General features: G+C 45.0%; 1 protein-coding gene across 3 annotated transcripts in view; it reads left to right on the top strand.

The window, feature by feature from the left end:
• The window catches only part of RIMBP2 (RIMS binding protein 2), a 114211-nt gene extending 100026 nt beyond the window's left edge, over window positions 1-14185 (top strand). For all 3 annotated transcript variants that reach the window (XM_089894336.1, XM_089894338.1, XM_089894337.1), the window contains 4 exons: window positions 2458-2561; window positions 3696-3767; window positions 10778-10912; window positions 13100-14185. In XM_089894336.1, coding sequence (XP_089750462.1) covers window positions 2458-2561; window positions 3696-3767; window positions 10778-10912; window positions 13100-13288 — 500 coding nt within the window. In that variant the 3' untranslated portion in view covers window positions 13289-14185. The remainder of the gene's footprint in view (window positions 1-2457; window positions 2562-3695; window positions 3768-10777; window positions 10913-13099) is intronic.
• The last annotated feature ends 6921 nt before the right edge of the window (window positions 14186-21106 follow it).

Here is a 21106-nt window from a genome sequence, read left to right on the forward strand (position 1 = left end):
TCTTCTGATTGGTTGGTGGTGAGCTAATTGGGAATCAACATCATCAATCTTCTGGTTCCAACCAGTCTGGCGTCTACGTGCTGGTGGTCGGCAGTTAACTACTTCCACCTGGTGGAGGTTTTAGTATCTGTAAAACAGCTCTCAGAATAGTACCTATAGCCCTTGAGGAGGAACTAAGGATCCTTGACATTGTTTTCTGGCTAAACTATTGTTATTTTGTGTTGCTTGACCTTTTCCCCTTGTTTCCACATTTTCTCACATTTCTGATTACATTTGCTCTTCGGAACTTGGGGAAGGCCTAGGAGGCTATAGCTTTTCTACAAACAAGAGGCAGGGGACACCGTGTGGCAGGGGGTGGGATCTGTCCCCAGGAAGGCCCTGTAGGGTTCTGCTCGGTTTCCCTGTTTTTCACTTTGCAAAACAGGTATGGGTTCCTCTAAAGTTAAACCTACACTTACAATCCAATCCTATCCACTCCTGTATACTTACCCAAGAGGCATGAAAACACGTTCACACAAAAGGCTGTACGTGAGTATTTATGGTGGTTTGACTAATAATCACTGATAAGGGGAAACAACTCAAATGTCTTCCAGCTGGTAAATGGATAAAATAACTATGGTGCATCCGTACAACGGGATACTACTCACCGATAAAAGTAGAACAAACTATTGATCCGTGCAGTAACATGAATGGATCTCAGATGCATTGTCCAAAGGAAAGAAGCCAGTCTCCAAAAGCTACATCTGTGTGATGCCATTTAAACGATATTCTGAAAAAGGCAAAACTATTGGGACAGAAAACAGGCCAGCGGTTACCCAGGCTGGAGGTGACAACAAGGGGGCATAAAGGAATTTTGCGGGGGTGACGGAGCTTCAATATCTTGACGGCTGTGGTGGTTATAAGACCGCGTGAGCTTATCAAAACTTGCTGAAGTGGACACTAGAAAGAGTGAATCGTATTGTATGTAAACTACGCCTCAGTATGGAACATGCGTATTGTTATTGGCCCCTTCAGAAATTCATCCCTGCAGAAAACGTGCCCCGTGAAATCAGCAATATTTAGCAGCACCGTACTTGACCTCTGGTTACCACTATACTTCGCTTCAAGGAAACATATGTCCTGCAGGTCCTGCAAAGGTGTGCTTGCTTATTTTAAATGAAAGCAGTGATTCTTCTGTGGTTTTTTGTTTTTGTTTTTTAATTTATTTATTTATTTTGGGCTGTGTTGGGTCTTCGTTTTTGTGCGAGGGCTTTCTCTAGTTGTGGCAAGCGGGGGCCACTCTTCATCGCGGTGCGCGGGCCTCTCACTATCGCGGCCTCTCTTGTTGCGGAGCACAGGCTCCGGACGCGCAGGTTCAGTAGTTGTGGTGCACGGGCCCAGTTGCTCCGCGGCATGTGGGACCTTCCCGGACCAGGGCGTGAACCCATGTCCCCTGCATTGGCAGGGAGATTCTCAACCACTGCGCCACCAGGGAAGCCCCAAAAGCAGTGATTCTTGACCAGGAGCTGAGGGTTGAATTTTGCACACCCACTGCAGGCCCTATACCTGCCACAAACCACTGCAAAGTCACGTAACTAACGTTAGTTGCTTTCAAAACACCTGCCTTTGAGAGTTTTCATTTCTATTTTTTGAATTCCAAAAATTCGTTGTAGGTGAAAAGCAGCTGTGTTTAGAAGAAATGCTTCAATGCCGGCTTTCTCCAGGAGAAATATCATTTAGAAATGCAAACAACAGTGGGTTTGCCAGGGAGTTCGACAATCTGGGCCAGATCCCACGGTTCTCCACGGACCCTTCTTATAGACGGCTGTTTTCAGAGTTTTCGCCTCTGCTCTGCACGGGGCTTCCTCTTCCCTCCCGGCTTGTGCTGCCGCGTGTGCTGGGATAGTGCCCTGGGGCTCCGTCTATGGCATATCACAGCCAGGCAAGGGGAGGGGGCCTCCCCAGAGCCTTCTCCACAGGTGGCATCGTTTCGGGGACAGCTGTTAAAAGCACAGTGGCAGGGCACTGGAGGAGAAAGCGGTGGGAGGGACCCTTGAGATGGGTAGAGAGGGCGCCGCTCTCTACGGACTCTTGCTTCTCTTGATGCCAGGCTGGTGGCCGTGCCTCTGGTCTGAGCGAGAATGACTTGATTCTGTGGCTTCACGGCAGATAACACGGGCAGCAGTTTTGACCCGGCGTTTGCGGGGCTTCCTGCGAGCGAGGTGCCAACCTCCAGCTGGCCCAGTGGTCCTACCCATGCTACACCCACCCGGTGCCGGCCCAAACGGTTTAGATCGACTGTTGCAGAGGATCAGTCTAAGGCTCCCTTGTTCACGGATGTGCTGGAGAAAGGGGTGGGAGCTGCCCTGGCTTTGCTGGCAGTAGTGCCCAGTGGTCGCCTCGGCCACACTGGCCATCTGTGACCCGGCTCTGAAATCACTTCATGGTGTCTTTCTTCTTCTCCTGTGACGGGAACAGAGAGAAACAGAAGGAGCATCAGGCAGCCCTCGGTGGCGACACGGAGGATGGTTGCCCTGTACGACTACGACCCGAGGGAGAGCTCGCCCAACATCGATGTTGAGGTACCGGCCAAGCGCCCCACACCTCTGCTGACAGCACTGCTCCCTCCCTGCCTTCTCTGGACCTGTCCGAGGGCAGGGCTACCCGACCAGTAAATAGGGACCCAGGCAGGCAGGAGAGAGGTCGTGAGCCTGGTGACACGCTCAGGACATGGCAGCCACTGACATAGGGTTTCCCTGGACCAGCGCTGGGCAAGCCCTGTGACCCACACCTGGTGGTGATGGGTCGTCCTGGAGAGAGAAAGCAAAGCCCCCTGCATGTGGCCACTGACCCTCATGGCCGCCACACACACATTCAAGGAAGATAGAGAAGAAAGGATTGGTGTTCTCTGTGCATGTAGTTTTGGGGTCCTAGGAACCTTGTGAAAACTGAAAAGGAATTGCCTTCAGAAATGAAAGATTAGGTTTCCAGTCTGTGGGGCTGCTTTCTTAGATGACAAGATGTGTACCGACCCCTGGTCCTCGGTATTTCTGTTACACCTGACGGGCGAGCAGCTCGTGGCTCTGATTCAGAGCTCAGGTATGTTCAAAGTTCTGTACAGGCTTGATTTGTGTATGATGCCTGATGGCTCTTAGGTATGAACTTTAGTCCCTCTTTTCACGTCGAGAGATACAAATGCAGTTTTTTCTGGTATCCTCTGCTGGATTCTATGCACCCACCTCTAGCCTGGAGCCTGGCATAGACACTTAATAAACAGACATTTAATTACAGATTTTTTTTTACACTCGGTGAAAGGCTGTTTGTGCAATGGTCCCTACGCTGCAGAGGCCATCTCCTTGAGGCTCCGGGTTTTTTAAGTTGACTATTTGACTGGTTCTAAAGACGTGCCGCCAGCAGAACGTGGGGACGACCTTGAATTCTGGCCGAGAATCAGAGCCCGGCAGCCCTTTTCTCGTAGGCTGGAGTCATCATGACATATCCTTACTTTCTAAGAGGCTAGGGACAGAGACATTCATCAGATTTATACCTTTCCTCCTTATTTGACTGAAAGAATAGGTTCATACCAAAATAATAAGAAAAAAAGAGAAATCATACCAGAAATCATGAAGAACTTTTTTTTTTTTTTTTTTTTTTTTTTAAAAAAGCAACTTCTGTCTCCAGGAGAACACTTTTAACTTTATGTTCTATCTCTACAGGCTGAACTTACATTTTGCACTGGAGATATTATTACTGTTTTTGGTGAAATTGATGAAGATGGATTTTATTATGTAAGTTTTGAAGCATCAAGTATATATATATATAATTTTGCTTGTCTCTTCTTTCCCCTGAAATCATGTATGAACTCTGTATGGCTTGCTGACGGGTTGGCTAATTTGATTGTCTTCCTTCCTGAGGACATACTATGGGACGGCAGTCGTGTAATCTTCACGGTTCCTTCTTTTCTAATAGGGGTATTTTCGACGTATACAAGCTGTCAGCAAAGGAAGGGTATTTACATGTTTACACTTAAAATTTCCTCCATCCAGACCTTTACCAAACAGTTTAATGTTCTGGATTACTTACTGCGTAGGTAATAAATACATTTTCAAATAGGAAAAGGAAGAAATACAAAGAAGCATAATTAATTAACTAAAAGCCTCCTCACTGACCTCCTTCGCGCAGCCCTGTGGACCTAGTCTCTGGGGGGCAGTCCTGGCTCTACGCCGGCGCCAGCCTCCTTCCTTCTCATTCCCCTTCCCGTGGAGGAGCCAGTCTCGCGATAATCCCCGAGGAAGAGAAGGTGGTCATCTTGGCGGCTCCTGCCCGGCCAGACACCCACCGCTGTCCCCTGCCTTGGGAGTGGGGTCACCATCTTGCATCAGAGTCCAACCTTCCTCCTTTTTCTTTTCTTTTTCTAAAAAAATCAAAGTAGCTGAGAAACTCTCAGGTACTGATATGGCAGGTTTCTCTTGGGGTCAAAGGGATTTTACAAACTCAGGCACACGTGGCCTTTCAAAGCTCTCTCCTCTGCGCAGTTTCTGAGTTTTAAAAGTACAGTTTTTAGTGAGACTATTCATACCGTTACCGACCAGGGTTCTTGGCCCCCTTAATCAATAGAAATTGATCAGAGGCCAGACAAGAAATTCAGGCAAGGCTTTACTGGGGCCCCTGCTGCAGCAGGGGGAGCAAGAACCAGTAACAGGTTCCCTTGATCGCTCCCTGAGGGGGTGCGAGCTTGTTCCTTCTGTGGGGTGAGGGTAGGGGTGGGTCCAGGGGTCGGGCTGGAGGCGTGGCTTAGGAGGTCTGCCCACCCCTTTGGTGGTGCTGAGTGCAGGGGGCATGTGCAGTGCCCTGCTTTTGCTCCTGACACCCTGTTTTTGCTCCCAGCTCTTCAGAAGGGGCAGTTGGGTTTTTTTTTTTGGTCTTTTTGTACCTTGTTGTCCATAATTTGCCCCAACTGTGCATGCATGCGGTTATTCTTAGTCCCTTATAGTTTCTTTGTATTTTGTTGCTTGAGGAGATGACATCTGTCCGGGTACAAGCACTGCAGCAAAGGGTCCCAGGTCCCAGGTCCCAGCCTGTCTCAATACTTTGTCCCGTATGTTGCAAATCGTTCTTTTTCTAGGTCATTGTCTGCTTTTTAGCTTTTCCTTGTGTGTGTGTGGTTTTGTTGCTTTGTTTTCCTTTATGAAGCAGGAGTTCTAAATGTGTCCGTAGTCAGTTTCGTCTGCCCCTGGGAGTCATGCTTAAAAAGTCCTTCAAGGCGATTGATAGAAGTTATCTTACTTTGGTTCTTCACTTTTATAGCTTCATTTTCACATGTAAATCTCAAGTGTTTAACTTTATTTTTGATTTCTAATTAGAGAAACTAATGTCCCCACACCACTTATTAAATAATCCGTCCTTTCTCTGCTGGCTAAAGATCCCATCTGTCTCCTATGAACTGCATTCCTACCTAGAGGGTTTCTGGACTTCAATGCTACTTGACACTATCTCAGTTATTGTATTTTTATAATTCATTTTCATATTTGGGAGGAACCGTTTTTGTAAAGAGCCTGCTCTACAACAAACCCATAGTATTTTGTTTAGAGGTGCTTTTAGTTTTTAGGTTAAACTGGGGGGGACTTGACATAATATTGTCTTCTGATTTGGACACATGGTGTGTCTGACATTTTTTAAGTTTTCCCTTTCATCTGTCAGAAGGTTCATGAATTTCTTCTTACACATCCTTTTATATATCTTTCAAAGTTCATTCTTATGTTCTTGCTATTATGATTTTTTTCTGGTATATATTTTACTGGTTATTTAGAAAATATGTTGGAAATGTGTGTGTGTGTGTGTATGCAATGTACACGTGTGTGCATATATGTGTACATGAATTGTATGTGCGCGTGTATATTGCGTGTGCACGCATATGTGTGTGCGTGTGTGTATGTTTATGTGTATGTACTGTGTGCCCATTTATGTGCATGTGTGTTTATGTGCGCGAGTATGCATGTGTGTGCATGTATGTGTGCTGTGTACCTATTTATGTGCGTGTGCATGTATGTGTATATATCGTGTGCCTGTGTGTGTGCGTGTGTGTGCATGTTTACGTGTGTGCATATGTATGCACTGTGTGCCCATTTATGCGCATGTGTGTTTATGTTCCCCTACAAATCTTTTTTCTGAATGCACTTATATCCATTGTCATCAGTTGGTTCTCTCGGGTTCCCCAAATCATGACATTTTGTCTTTTCTTCAGTATTTATCAGTCATCTCTTTTTATTGTCTTATTGCATCATTGAAAACAATTCTGAATGACAGGGACGGGGGATCCCTGACAGTCTGTATTTTAGTAGGAATATCACTAATCTTTACACTGTTATGTGTTAGGCTAGGTTATCGATAAAGATAGGTAGTCTTTATCATGTTAAGCATCCTGTTTTTCATTTGCTGAACTTATTTTTTTGTCAGTAAATTACTGACCATGGTGTACAACTATTTTTTTTACAATTACTTTTAAAGCACTGGATTTGATTTGCTAACATTTTATTCAGAAGTTATATTTATATTCCAGAAATTATATGGATTTATATTTATTGGAGTATCTTTTTTTGTGGCTTCTGGTATCAGGATTATGCTAGAATTATGAATGAACTGGTAAGCTTCCAGTATTTTTCATGCTCCGAACAGATTAAATGACATAGTTAAGGTCCTACAGTTACATGAAGGTTATTTTACAACCTGCCTAAAAATCTTTTAGGTTCAGTGTCCTTTTAGGATGCAGTTGTACAAAAGTTTTCACTTGCTTAAATAATTACCTTCTTATTGAGTCAATTTTTGATACTTTATATATTTAGAAAAGCCACGCCTTTCATTTAGATTTTCAAACATATAGACAAAACTGGACATAGTATTTTCTGGTAATGTAAACATATTTAGAAAAGCCACGCCTTTCATTTAGATTTTCAAACATATAGACAAAACTGGACATAGTATTTTCTGGTAATTTAAACATATTTAGAAAAGCCACGCCTTTCATTTAGATTTTCAAACATATAGACAAAACTGGACATAGTATTTTCTGGTAATTTAAACATAGTTTTCTAATATGATCTGCATGTTCCCGTTCCTACATTGTTTTATCTACTTTATTTTCTCGAACAGCCTGCCTAAATTTTATATGATAGTAGGAATCAGATCTAAATTGATATGTACACGTTTTAGTTCTCTTCCCACCAGATGGCTTTAGTGTTATTTTGTTGGTCAGATTTGCTGAGTAGACTGTCCAGTGCACTTATTCTTTTTTATTTGGTAAACAAGAACCGCGGATACCTCACTTAATACCAAAAATCTTAAATTTCGCCACACTTGCATTGTCTCACATCACGTGCGATCGTAAAAGCTCTCAAGGGAGCTAACTTGCAGCTATTTCACGGGACCTAGTCCTGCCATGTCTTCCTACTCTCTCCTCGGTCCCACCACATCCCACAGTGAACAGAGTGTAGACAGAGGGGCCTCTGCTGTCTACCTGGACCTTCCCCTCCACAACTCACAGCATCCCCAGTGAAGTCCCCGCCTGGTCTCCAGTCATTTGAGACTCCCAGCACCCCGCAATGCTTTAACCCTCGCGCTGTGTTAGCCAGATGCTTGCACTGCCCAGTGTTTCAACACCCAAACTCTTAAATCATGTACTTCGATAGGTCAGAGGGAAACAGGCCGTACAGTAGCATTCTGAAGTATTAAAGGAAGCAAAGGAGGAGACGTGTGCAAGCGTGATGGGGCCTCGTGCTGACTGGGCGTGGGGAAAAAGGGCCCGGGGTAGACCGTAACGCTTTCTGCTCCTCAGCCCAGCCCAGCGGATTCCAGTTCTAACTGTAAGGTCTTCACACGGTTCGTATCCGGCCTCAAACACAAAAGCGGTAGAAATGAGGCTCGAGGAGGAGCAGAGATCAGACTGTGAAGGGTCTGCAAGTGGGGGAGATGTTATTATGGTCAAGGGCTTCGCGAGTGGACCGTTTAAGGGAGGTGCGAGTCCCGAGGCCAGGCGACGAGCGATGGAACGGCCCAGGTGACGGGCAAGGGCCTGCACTGAGATGGTGACGGGGGAGGCTGACAGAGATAGGCTCGAGGCCGCGCAGGGCTCAGATCTGTAGCTGTGACATCTTCCAGGAGGGTCTGCAGATTCTGCCACAGCCGATGGGGGCCCTTGGGAACACAGAAATGAGGACACGGTAGCGAGGAAAACACGGCTTAGAAACTATTGAGCTTGGGGCTACAGAGCCTCTCCAACGTGGAGGGGGACTCACGCAGGTGCGTGATTCTAGCGACCACGTCCTGTGCCGGGGTACGTGGCGATGGACGCCAACGGTGAAGTCGTGTCGTGTGCACTTTTGACGTGTGATTTAGCAGAACTGTGCCGGGAGGCTCAAGAGAAGAGAGGAAACAATGAAGAGCGCAGTTAGTTCCCTCCACCGCTGTATCGGGGAGCCCAGGGCAGGGCTCAGCCCGGGAGCCTGAACACGTGGTTCACACAGGTGCCTCTTGAGATGTGAACATGGTGCTGATGGGGATGTGTGTGTAGAGCTGTGCCTTTTCATAGAATGTAGCCCCCACCACGAGCCAGCTACTCCATCCGGTGCTTACCTCTGGTGCTGGAGGGAAAATCTGGCTGGTGGACCTACTGAGAGGTCTGGACTGGACAGACGTTCCAGCGCCTTTGCATATATACGTGTTGTCTGCAAGCGCTGGCGTGGAAGAAATCACCAGGGAGACGTGTACAGCAAAAAGCAAAGCTGTCCTAGAAAGAGTGCCTAAGTAACACCAACGGAGAAAGACAAGCTAACGGTGGAGCCTGAGGAAGAAGGGTTGAAGCGGCCACAGGTAAACAGGAGGGTGGGATCTTCAGGGTCTAGGCAGAAGGAGCTGGTGGGCGACTGGGCACGTGGCTGTTGGGCTCAGGAGGGATTACCGCACAGGAAGACGGGGGGGGGGGTACCTGGACCTGCCTCTTTTAAAAAAATTAATTTTAATTTTTAATTGTGAGAAAATACACATAATTTACCATCGTAATCACTTATAAGTGTACAGTTCAACAGCGTTAAGTACACTCACACTGTCGTGCAACCGTCACCACCATCCATCTCCAGAACTCTTTCCATCTTGCAAGATTAACTCTGTCCCCATCAAACACCAAGTCCCCACTGTCCCCTCCCCCTGGCGCCCACCCTTCTTCTTTCTGTCTCTAGACTCTGACTGCTCTCCGGACCTATGTAAGTGGAATCACACAGTATACGTCTGCTTATGACCCTTCACTTAGCATAACGTCCTCAAGGTTCGTCTCTGTAGTAGCATAGGTCAGAATATCCTTCCTTTCTTAAGGCTGAATAACACTCCACTGTACCACATTTTGTTTATCCATTCACCCGCTGGTGCACAGCTAGGTTGCTTCCATCCTTTGGCTATTGTGAAGAATGCTGCTATGAATATAGGTACACGATTCTCTCTTCAAAATTCTGCTTTCAGTTCTTCTGGGTAAACACCCAGAAGTGGAATTGTTGGATCATATCATATGGTAATTCTATTTTTAATTTTTTGAGGAACCACCGTACTGTTTCCTCCATAGTGGCTGTACCGTTTCACAGTCCCACCAACAGTGCACAAGGGTTCCAATTTTTCCGTATCTACACCAACATTAAAATATGTTTATAGTAGCCATCCTAATGGATGTGAGGTGGTATCTTGAGGTTTTGATTTACATTTCCCTAATGAGTAGTGATGCTGAGCATCTTGTATGTGCTACTTAGCCATCTGTCTTTTTTTTTTTTTTTTTGAGAAATTATCTGTTCAAGTCCTTCGCCCACTTCTTAATTGGGTTGTTTATTTTGTTAAGTTGTAGAAGTTCTTTATATATCCTTTATAACCCCTTACTAGATATATGACTTGCAGGCATTTTCTCCCATTCACTCTGTTCATCACGTTCCTGGATGCAGAGTTTTCATTTTGATGCTGTAGGCTGTCTCTTTCAAGTTGCCACCATCTCCTACACCTACTGGACAGAGAAACACACTACCAGGTTGTCTGGGGCCAGTTTTGAGCTTGGTTTTGGGTTCTGTGGGGCAAGGTGGCACTGGGGGGGGGGGTTGATGTGGTGGGCTGTGAGCTGCTCGGGACTGACGTCCAGTGGGCAGTTGGAACTGTGTTCCATGCATGGACACGTGACTGCGTAGAAAGGTCCGGAAGGATATATACCAACCTGAAGCAGTCACCTCGAGGAGGTGCCAACACTTTCACCGTCCCCTCTTGGGTGCATTCTTACAGCGAGGCTGTAGCGACGCACAGGATGAAAGATACCAGGTGGAACTGGTCGGCCCCCTCAATCCTGCCCCCGCATGTGACACCCGCCCCCCGCTCCCCTCTCTCAGTGCACCCAAGCAACGCTATTTGTGCAAGCTCCCGTGGGACTCAGAGGTTGGTCAGGGCCGAGAACCTCTAAGTGAGGTGCTCCCCAGGACTGTCCCTAAGCGTGCCTGACCCTGAGAACCACCCAGGCCCCTTGGCCGAAACAGGTCCTCAGCTCCGCTCCAGACAGGCCAGGTCGGGACCTCAGGGCGGGCGCCGGGACCCTGCACTTCGAGCACGTGGCCGAGCTCACTCTTGTGATCAGGGGAGTCCGGAAACACTGGAGTCCCGGCCTGTCTGCCACTTTTGAGCCAGAATAAACTCGCTACTCTGAGCTGTGTTCCTTTACCTAAAGCAAGAAGCAGGTTTCTGGAAAAATAAGAGTCAACTGTTCCTCTCATCCCTGTGTTTTTAGGGGGAGCTTAGTGGGCAGAAAGGCCTCGTACCCTCCAACTTCCTAGAAGAAGTGCCTGATGATGTAGAAGTCTATCTTTCTGACGCGCCGTCCCACTACCCGCAGGACACGCCGACACGCTCGAAGACGAAAAGGGTAAGCACGTGTGTTCAGCACTTTTAACCCCTGTCCCACTCCGCCACAGACGGTCTACTGCAGTCTTTGCATTGCTTTTTATGTCTTAGGTCGAAAAGCATATACCCTGAATTTTTCCTCTGCCCTTCCATGGGGGTTGTGCCTAAAGATTCCTAATTCTAAACCAAGTTTACTTGTTTCACCAAAATGCCCCTTTCAATCTAATCAGTCTGCTTTGCTCACAAAGGAACTTGCCATCCTACGTCACAGACGCACAGTCCAGTTTAAGAGTGAAACGGGGATGGCTACAGTCCTTAGACTCGGTGGGCAGTAATGGTTATTTGCCCTGTCAGGGTTTTAACAGATCTTCTCAGCAAAGGTCAAAGAACTTCTCAGCCATATATAACTGTCAGATTACATTTGTTTGGTGTCTCATTTTTATTTTATTTCATCACTGCGAGTTTTTATATATTATATTTTTATATATATTTTATTTCTTTGCTCATCTGCTTGGAAACAGAAGAAGAGTGTGCATTTCACCCCTTAATCAGGCAATGTAGCCTTCACGTAAGTGAGCAACTGAAGATACCTGTAAACATAGCAACCTAAGCTACCTGCAGTGGACCAATGCGGTAGACTTAAGGCTTCACTGGGGGGGCTAAAAAAAAGAAGAAATATGTCTCAAAAACTCACTGGACCTAAAGTGTTATTGGTCTCAGTTGTAAAGCAACTGAATTTGTAGTGAAGTAAATCATCTTTGATAATCATTTCCTACGATTTACGTTAAGAATATTTGGAAGAGGCCAACATTGGGAACATATTTCTTAACAGGCTAATTGTTTGTTTACACAGTGTTCCAATGTCTAGTCATAATTCAAGCTGCATATTGCATTGTTAGCCACTCTTGGAAAAAGCACAAGCTAATAAAATGTTTCCTCTGGAAATTTTACGTAAAAAAAAAAAAAAACCCGCAACTCAAGATCGAGTGGATGAGTAGTGAACACGAGGTGATCTAGAGCTGGCTCTGAACACTCCCCATGCTGCCTGGAATGCAGGCGGCTTTTTCTTAAGTGACCGTCCCCCTACCTTACGGGGAGAGCTGATGCGCCTCCTCAAAGCACAAGCAAGTGTCCTGAACACGCAGGCGTTTGGCTGGAAGACTGCTTTGTTGGTATACCAATGCAATACCAAGTTTAATGAAACGTGCAGCTCAAATGATTGCATTAGATGGAATAGATGGTATCTTCAGGTGTACTTTGGGATGATTTAGTAGGTGTTCTCCATTAGAATTAGACCCTGATTTTAAATCCAAGGAAGCTTGAAGCCCCTGGGCTCCTGTTTGCCTGATGAATAACGAGTACTCGCATTAGAAAGCGCTTTGCTCTGGTGGGGTAAGGGAGCGAGAGGAAAGGTGGTGGTATTATAATCGCAGGCATGCATGCGACCGTAAACGCGGGTGAGCCCACGTCGTCATGCCCGCGTTAGAATACAGTTCCGCTCCTGTGAGGCGCCAGGAAGCACTCGAGTGCACGGAAACCCTACCATGTGCTCTGTATCGACAAAAACTCACCTTTAATACCTTGGAAATAATGAGAGCGTACAATAAGGGCCTTTAAGCTTTCTTTGATTGAAATTAAGGTTCATTTTATTTTATTTATTTATTTATTTTTCTTTCAACCGGTGTGCCATCTCCAGTATTTCTCTAGTATACTAACCCAGGAATGTACTCAACGTCAGGATCTCATACGCCCAAGTAGTTTTCAAATTCGAAATTCCCCTTAAGAACGTTTGCCTTTAAGATTACTGACGGGTACTCAGCCAGTCTTAGTCTCAACCTAATTCAAAATGACTCCTTCTTCCTGCTTCTGGTCTTAATTTACAAAGTCAATGATTACCCAGCTCTGTGTTGCCAGAGCAATGGCCACTCCCTCCCCCGAACACAAAGAAACCGAAAACCCCACCCTGCTGGCCCTCTCTCTGGGGGCCCTCAGACCCCCCCCCCCCCCCCCCCCCCCCCGCCCTGAGCTATGCCGTGGGAGGGGCCGTGTGCCTCTCACGGGATACTTCAACCCTTCAGAGAAGAAACGAACCACCCTCACCTTGCCTGGTGGGAAACGGGGCCGTGTGGCGTTACTGATGCTGCGCGGCGAGCGGAGGGGTGCTGCCGGCGCTCACGCACTCAATGACCTGTACCAATGTGCCTACTAGGTTCCTCCTGAGGGTTCAGGTACAGCAAGGAGAGTGCCATCTCCCACAGCCCATCTCCATTCTGGGTCACCTACGTCATCTATGGGTACTGGTAGTCCTGGGAGAGGCAGGGAAATGTCCTCGAGAAAGAAAAAGGGGCTGCTTTCCAAAGGCAAGAAACTGCTGAAAAAGCTGGGTGCAGTGAAATGATTCACGTGCTTCCGGACAACTTCCAAATCTATGTAATTTTCTTTAATTCCAAACTAGGGCTTTCATGACTCAAGTACTTCCTAAAAAACCAATCTTCTCCCCTGACACCAGTAGAGAAATGCTCTTTGCACTACCGTCCACTTTAAACCCAGCGCCAGGACACAGAGCTTCTGGTACTCCCGCCGGGCCTCCGCGCCCATCGCTCTTGTTATTGCGGGGCCCTGGCGGGAGCTGGGCTGTCTCGTGAGCACGCAGGGCGGCCAGTAGCTCTTTGTAGCTCACTCCCTACCTGGGGCCCCAGCCTTTGTGCATTTGTCATCTGCCCTTGAAGGAATGATTCCAACCTCGCTCCCTTTTCAAACATGCTTGCCTCATGACGCATAACTAACTCTCACTTGAACTCCGGTCTTGAAATTCCTAGTTTAACCGCCTTGATGTCCTGCCTTATAAGTGCACAATGATCTGTACTGTCCAATAAAAGCTACAGTGTACACGTTGTATGTGTTGTGCATTCAGTGCCCTCCACCCCCACAGACACAGTGCTTTGAGACCAAGTTGCACAGGCTGTGCAATGATAAGATCCTGGTTTTCTGTCTTTCGAAGCAAGCCAGGCGACACACAGGAAATGTTTACTTATTCAAATCATTTAAAAAAGAGGAGAGGAAGTAACTTTGGTAAAGTACCACTACTCCAACCTGCCAAAAAGCTGGTAATATTCATTGCTTTCAGTGTTACATTTTGTGGCATATGGATTTACGTTACTTTCATTATTTGTCAAAATGCCATACACAGATAATCGACAATGAACAGCCTACACGTAAAGCAATCCACATAATGCATAAGCCACACCGAAAACATACTAAGTCTGTTCAAAATGATTCCACACCAGTCTTCACCATTGGCACCTGAACAACAACAACAAAGATTTACAAAGTTGCTGGCAGATGTATTTGATGGTTATACTATTTTGTAATTCTTGTCCACTTGTAAATTGTTTTTACTCTTTATACATACTTTTCAGACTGCCTTTCTTTTGTAATTTATGGGAGGTTTATAAATGAATGATGAAGCTTTCCCCACTGTGTCTTCAAAAACTGTATTGTAAATTGTAATACAATAGTATGTGGTAGATTTATTAAAAGGAAATTACTCAATGTGTGGTTAAGTTCTGTGTGGGTGTGTGCATGTGTACAGCTAGTGTAAAATATTTTATAGAAATAAAATTTGTTATTTTATACAATGCCATTTATTCTGTATGTTTGTTTTGAACACTTCTTTTTCTTTTAAATCATAGCAGCATAACTGAATTCCTTTCTCCTATACGTACAAGAAAAACTCTATAACATTACCTTTTCTGGCACTACTGTTTTCCTAAAGTAATTCTGACCTGTGTTTTGGGAGTCATTTACAAAGTGCTGTCACTCTCGCATTGTTGGTGACAATCCACCCAGTGGCAAAAGAAAGGTGATTCGCACTGAGTATTTCTTGTGAAATACTCACGTGCAACAAAGATGTCGAGGGTGAGTTCAAACCATATTCATAACATCTCCCTTTGGCAACTCCAGAATTCAAATGATCTGAATAAAGAGCTACACCAGCTAAATATAATAAAACACAACTTAATTTTTCAAATACAAAGCATTTTCCTGAAATCCTTAATTATTTTAAAATTCTCCCAGTAACAGGGTTTATTATCATTAAGAGGTGAAACCAACGTGCAAGGTGAAAATATAATTCAAATGCATAACTTTATGAAACTGTATACAAGTATAAAAAATAACTGCTATCATAATGTCATTCACGTCGAACTATGTTTTCACCTAACGCATTTACAAAAAAGGTTATGTTTGAATAATTGATGATGGAGAAATACTGCATGAGCTCACTCATATGTGGAACCTAAAACAGTCAAAAACACTTAGAAGCAGAGGGTAGGATGGTGGTTGCCAGGGGCTGAGGGTGGGGGAAATGGGGAGATGTGGGTCAAAGGGCACAAAGTTTCAGTTACACAAGATGATATCAATGCTGGAGATCTTAAGTTAAAAAAAAAAAAAAAAAAGCTGAAATGCTAGATTAAATGGAATGTCTTTAATTTAAAAATATTCCCGTTTAAGAAATACCAGTAAAAGAAACCGAAGTCCACACCACAGTGTGAATGTACTTAACGCAACTACACACTTAAAAATGGTTGAAATGGTAAGCTTTATGTTACATATACTTCACCACAGTAAAAAGAAATTAATGACAGTTTCTCCAAAAACATAAAATAAAATAAAATCAGTAAAAGTAGCCAGGATTAAATGTTTTGAACACATTTACAAATTTCCTAAAATATGAAAATGTAGGCAAGCCCAAAGTGATAATGAACTGGACTTATTAGCTTTGGTGAATACTACGAAACATTTAAGGAATACATACAGCCCACTGTACACAAATTCTTCCAGAGAAGAGAGAAGAAAGAAAAATGCCCAAACTCATGAGGCCAGCATTATCCTGATACCAAAACTAGGCAAAGACATTGTAAGAAAACTACAGACCAATAGCATCATGAATGTAGATTAAAAAAAAAAATCCTTGACCAAACATTAGCAGATTGAATCCAACAATATATAAGGATGATACACTATATTTAACTGTGGTTCAACCCAGGAATGAAGGTTGGTTGAACACGCTGAAGAAAAATCAAGGTGTTTTACTGTATTAACAGAACAAAAGAGAAAAGCCACCCAGTCATCTCAATAAACGCAAGGAAAGCACTGGACACAATCAACAGCTGTTCAGGAAACCAGGAAAAGAAAGGAATTTACCTCAACTTGGTAAAGTTAACAGTCAACATACATAAGGATGAAAGACTGACCACTTGCCCCTTCTGTCTAAAACAACACAAGGACGTCCGCTTGACTACTTGTATTCAACACTATACTGGAGTTTCTAGCCTTGCAATAAGGAAAGAAAAGTCATACACTTTTGAAAGGAAGAAGTAAAACAGTCTTTATTTGCAGATGACGTGACTGTTTATGCAGAAAATGTTAAGGGGTATCTACAAAACGCGGTTAGTACTAATAAGTGAATTTGGCAAGGTGACAGGGTACAAGGTCGACATACAAAAGTCAACTGTATTTTTATATAAATTGCATATTTTGTATCAATCTCCCCAGCAGGGAACAATGAGACAGAAGTTAAAATATAGATATAACTGATATAAAATAAAGAAAGAAATCAACGTAAGCAGTTATAGTAGCATCAAAAACATGAAATTCTTAGGGACAAATTTAACAAAATACATACAAGACTTACATACTGAAAAATGTGAAAACATTGCCTAAAGACTATGAAAAAGCTCCTAAATAGAGATATAAAAGATGTTAATGGCTTGGAAGATTCTGTATTGTTAAATGCCAATTTCCCTCCCGGTAAATCTACTGATTCTGTGAAATGGCAGTCAAGATTCCAGCAGGCTTATTCCAGAAATTGATAAACTGATTAAAAAATTATACAGAAATGCAAACGACCTAGAATAGTCAAACCCCTTTTGAAAAAGATGAACAAGGTGGAAAGACTAACGTTGCCTAATTTTGAGACTTACTATAAAGCTACAGTAATCAAGGCAGTGTTGTTTGTATGTAAAATATAGCTATATATAAATAAAGATATATATAAATCAATGGAACAAATAGATGCTTACCTATATAGTAAGTTCACTTTCAACAAAGGTGCCAAAGCAATTCAATAGGGGAAATATGGTATTTTCCAGAAATTCTGCAGAAAGAAGGGGGATTCATAGGGAAAACTGACTCTTACCTCATATGATACACAAAATTTAACTCAGAACACAGCCCTAAATGAAAATGTTAAAACTATAAAACTTCTAGAAGAAAACACAGGAGAAATTTGGCTAGAAAGATGTCTTATACAGGACACAAAAAGCACAAATTATAAGAGAAAAAACCCCTGATAACTGGACTCCATCAAATTTAAAAATATCTTCTCTTTGATACTTAAGAAAGCAAAACAGGAAGCCAGAAACAGGAAACATTCATAGTGCGTATTATATCTGACAAAAGACTTTTACCCAGAATACACAAAGAAATTTTACAATTCAATAAGACCAACCAATTTAAAAGATAATATGCAAAAGGTCTGAACAGCTACTTCATGGAAGCTATAAGAACGGCTAATATGCACACAAAAAATGCTCAGTATCATTAGTCAGCAGGGAAATGCAATTAATAATCCAAACGAGATAACATTACACACCCACTAAAATGGAAAGACTGACATCATCAAAGATTGGCGAGGATGTGGAGCAACTGGAACTCTCGGTCCAGTCACTTGTCAGCTTATTATAAAATCAGAGACACTTAGCATGTAGATCCAGCAATTCTACTTCTATGTATTTACCCAAAAGAAATAAAAGCTATGTCCATACAAAGGCCTGAACAGAACTTTTCTAGAGTTTATAATGGCCCCAAATAGGAAACATCCAAAATACCCATCTGTCCACAGTGAATAAACAATGTGAAGTACAACCTTACAATGGAACCCTGCTTAAGCAAACCAGCCAACCAGACAATGAAACAGGTTAACCTCTGAAGCCCTCAGGGCAGAAGCAGCCAGGCACAGAGGAGTTCATGCACCGTAGGATCAAGCCCAGAGGAGGTCAAAGGCAGACCAGTGGCTGCTTGGGGGCAAGGTGGGAAGGGCTGTTTGCAAAGAAGCAAGAAGGAACCTTCTGTGGGAGGGAATGGACATTTTTCTAAATCTCGATGGTGGCAGAGACACTGGAGTGTATAAAATGGTCAAAAGCTCATCAAGTTGCATTCACCTACATGTAAATCACAATGAAGTTGATTCAGAACAATGGCATGTAAGCTGGATAGGAGGGAACAGGATTCGAGTGCTCAAAGGCTCGTGTGTTGTCCAGAAAGAAGGCATCTATACCGCCCCTATCCCCCAGCCTCACAGGCCCCTGAGGCCAGACGGGAAGAGGCTGACCCCCAACAGAAAGGGTGAAAGCATGCAACTCCTCAGTCAGGTGCCTCGTAGCCCAGGAACGATCCCCTACGGGCTGGCTGCTTCCTGGGCAGGTGCAGTCTCTGCTCACCGCAGGGCCAGGAGCCAAGTGCCTGCCTGTGCTAGGGCAGCCCTGCCGCACCACAGCTGAGGCCTTACCCCCTCCAAAGGGCTCCCTCCTGCCACACCTGACCAAGCCTCGCACTGGACTTAGGTCAGGTGGGTGGGGAGCATATGGGCAAAGACGGACTGGGCAGGACCTCCTTTTCCAGGTACCCACGAAGAAAAGAATCCAGTGGCAGAACATCTGGTCCTGAGGTGTGGCCAGAAGCTGGGACTTAGGATCCAGGTTTCTCGGAAGCCTGACTGGTTGCTACCCACATGGATGATTTCACTTCTTTGCCTCGTATAATATCTTTCCAGCTGTTGCTAAGACTTCTGAGTGTTCCTATGTCCAAGTCCCAAGCCAAGAGTCTCACTTATGAGAACTGGGTGGGGGCTTGCCATTAGGAGCTTTTAAAGCCCTCTGGTGACCAGAACATACAGCCCAGGACCAGAACCACTGCGGAGTATACAGGGGCCCCTTGACATTAACATGCATAAGAAATACAGGGGCTGGTTGACTGAGTTAAGGGTTACATTAGTTATTTGTCCTTTCAATAAATATTTGAGAAGCTGTTACGTGCCAGACATTGATCAAGACACTCGGAGACAACAGTGGACAAGATACAAAGATTCCTGCCCTCCTGGATACCTAGAATCATTTGCATTCTAGTGGGGGAGCAGAATAGAAAAAGCACAACAAGTAATATACTACTGATACCAGCAAAGCTGGAGAGAGCAGAAAGGCTATGTCTCTATGCCTGTGGGATGCTGAAAACTTAGAAAGTGGTCCCTCTGCTGGTGACATCTTAGCTGACCTGAAGGAGCATGTGGAAGTCTGGGCCCGGAGCAGCAGCAGAGGTCCCGGGGCAGGATGCGGGCACCTGGGCGGCACGACACCACACCCTGGCAACGACTGTCTTCCTGAGGTGGGAACCCACCGCACGACGAGCAGGTGTGCGACTTGATCACTTTGTTGCAAAAGGACCACTTTAGGAGGCTGTGGTAGTGATTCAGAGACAGTGGTGGCTTGGAAGAGGGGACAGGAACAGTGGCTGGATATTCATGATCTTTTGAAGGCAGAGCTTATAACACTTACCGAGGAACCCAAAGTGTGACACGAGAAAGACAGGACTCAAGGAAAGATGCCAAGGGTTTTGGTCTGAACATCTGGGAAAATGGAGCTCCAATTAACTGAACTGGAGCAGGTCTGAGAGAAATCACAGTTCAGTTCCAGGCATACTGAATGATTCAACCAGAGGTTCCCACAGTGTGGCCTGGGGACCCCTGGGGTACCCTGCGACTCCTCCAGGGTTCTGTGGTCGAAACTCTTTTCCTGCTGCGGCCAGAGCTGACTCCAGATTCTTGCTCAAAAGCTGCCAGCCCCTCCCTTGAACAGGAACTAACATGTCTCTTTGAGTCACAGGGTCCCAAGACAAAGGAACGAAGCAACATGAAGAGAAAAACAAAACCCAGCTAGAACAAGCTAGAACCAAGATGGCAACGAATCTGACCTTCAACAGACCCGGAGTCTCATCTACGTTGTTTTTACTGCATCAGCTACTAAGTGACATACCTACCAGCGGCCATGACCGGAAGTTGCCGACCAAAAAAGGACAGAAAAAGGGTGGCATCCCATTTCGGGGAAACCCCGCCCCTTCCCCCAGAAGAACAATGCAAATGCCTCCCCACCATCAGCCTCGCTCCTCCCCGCACTGTCCTTATTCTTTAAAATCAAATCCCTCTCGCCACGTGAGCGTGAGTGAGAGGTTGACCTGTGAACTAAATTCCCACTTCTCCATTCTTTGGCCATTGAATAAAGCTTGCATTGCACCGATCTCAGGTTCAGTTTTGGTTTTGGCTGTGTGAACCCTAACGGAAAAGCACCTTCCCTGCCAAGGCAGAGGGTCTTGGCTGGGCTAGGACCAGAGTAGGGGACCACAGGACCTAATTTGTTAACACTGAGGCCATCTGCCTTTTTCATTCGTATTCTCTCACGAGTGTACAGTATTTTCTAGAGGCTTCATGACATGACGACAGCATCACTCTTAACAGTTAATGGAATGTTGGTTTCCGTATCGTTTTTAAAATATAATTTCTAATATACAATTAATAAATATAACCCACATAAACAAAATCTCTCTGGGTCCTCAGCAATTTAAGAGGGTAAGGAAGTTCTTAGACCAAAGAGTTTGAGAACCACTGTATCAGACACTCGGACACATCTGACTGTAGGAGGCCAGGGCTGGAGATGTAAATTGGCAGCATTTTCACAGAAATGAGTTATGAGACTGAATGGAATTACCGAGGGAGGAAGAGTAGAAAGAAACTCTTTTCTTACTGCTTCTCAGAGATCCTGCTTCTGAGCCTGCAGGCACTCCAACATTCTCAAGTCAGGGAAACCAGGAAGAAGCAGCGAGAGACTGAGAACCCCGGGAGGCAGGAGGGGGGTCTCAGACAGAGGCTGCGGGCTGGGGCTCCCACGGGACTTCGGCCGCAGGCAGTGCTGGGAGGGGCAGCGTGACCTGGAGCAGAGGCGCTGTGGCCCAGGGAGCCACCACCGTGCTACAAGGCAGCAGCACGTGGCCTCTCCACTGACTTCACCACTTCCGAATTTTAACATTTCTCTCTTTTTCACCCTGGATTTTTAAACGATTTAACTGGGTTGGAATGATGAATGCAAACAGACCTAAACCAAGCCCT

This window comes from Delphinapterus leucas, chromosome 14, assembly GCF_059928025.1.
Source record: "Delphinapterus leucas isolate spDelLeu-1000000601 "Yukka" chromosome 14, BTC_Dleu_Yukka2, whole genome shotgun sequence".
NCBI lineage: Eukaryota > Metazoa > Chordata > Mammalia > Artiodactyla > Monodontidae > Delphinapterus > Delphinapterus leucas.